The sequence below is a fragment of the Pteropus alecto genome, unplaced genomic scaffold, assembly GCF_000325575.1.
Source record: "Pteropus alecto unplaced genomic scaffold, ASM32557v1 scaffold7, whole genome shotgun sequence".
Taxonomy (NCBI): Eukaryota; Metazoa; Chordata; class Mammalia; order Chiroptera; family Pteropodidae; genus Pteropus; species Pteropus alecto.
The window spans coordinates 46,608,579-46,609,255 of NW_006494614.1; the positions used below are offsets into that span (position 1 = coordinate 46,608,579).

The following is a 677-nucleotide window of genomic DNA, read 5'->3' on the forward strand; positions in this document are numbered from 1 at the left end:
CGCAGCAGCCGAGAGCCCAGATTCTCGGGAGCCTCCCACCCCGCCTCTCGGCGAGGAGGGCTCAGAGACTCAGTTGGGGGCGGAGGAGGAGGCCGGGAGGCGGGGAGGGGGGAGCAAACCCTGCCCACTCGGCTCCGAGCCCGGGACGGCCGCGGAAGTCGGAGGCCAGTGCGCAGGGCGAGTAGGGCACCGGGGGCGGGGGGCTCCGCTCCCCGCCTGACCCCTTTCGCCCCAGCCAGGAAAGTGAAGCCTCCACGGACTTTAGAGCCCGCAGACGGACCGACCGCGACTGCCAGCCTCTCGGGGTCAAGGACTTGCCCCACCAGCCCCCTCTCCCCTGCCCCCCAGGCGCTCCGAACTCACTGGTGAGCGCAGCAGCCCGGGCGCTGAATGCGGGGGCAGCCACGATGGCCCCGCGCGCGGGACAGCTGGAGCCAAGGGGGCCACTGCTACCGGGGCTGCTGCTCGTGGCGGCGGTGCTGAGCCAGCCCGCCGCTCCCTGTCCCTTCCAGTGTTACTGCTTCGGCGGCCCCAAGCTGCTATTGCGCTGCGCGTCGGGCGCCGAGCTCCGGCAGCCGCCGCGGGACGTGCCTCCTGACGCGCGCAACCTCACCATCGTGGGCGCCAACCTGACGGTGCTGCGCGCGTCCGCCTTCGCCGGCGGGGACGCGGACGGA

The 677-nt window shown here is 73.6% G+C and overlaps 1 protein-coding gene across 1 annotated transcript in view; it reads left to right on the forward strand.

Moving 5' to 3' along the window:
• The first annotated feature begins 407 nt into the window (after nt 1-407).
• The window catches only part of TPBGL (trophoblast glycoprotein like), a 1,155-nt gene continuing 885 nt past the window's right edge, over nt 408-677 (forward strand). Inside the window, 1 exon segment of the mRNA XM_025042590.1 lies at nt 408-676. Coding sequence (XP_024898358.1) covers nt 408-676 — 269 coding nt within the window.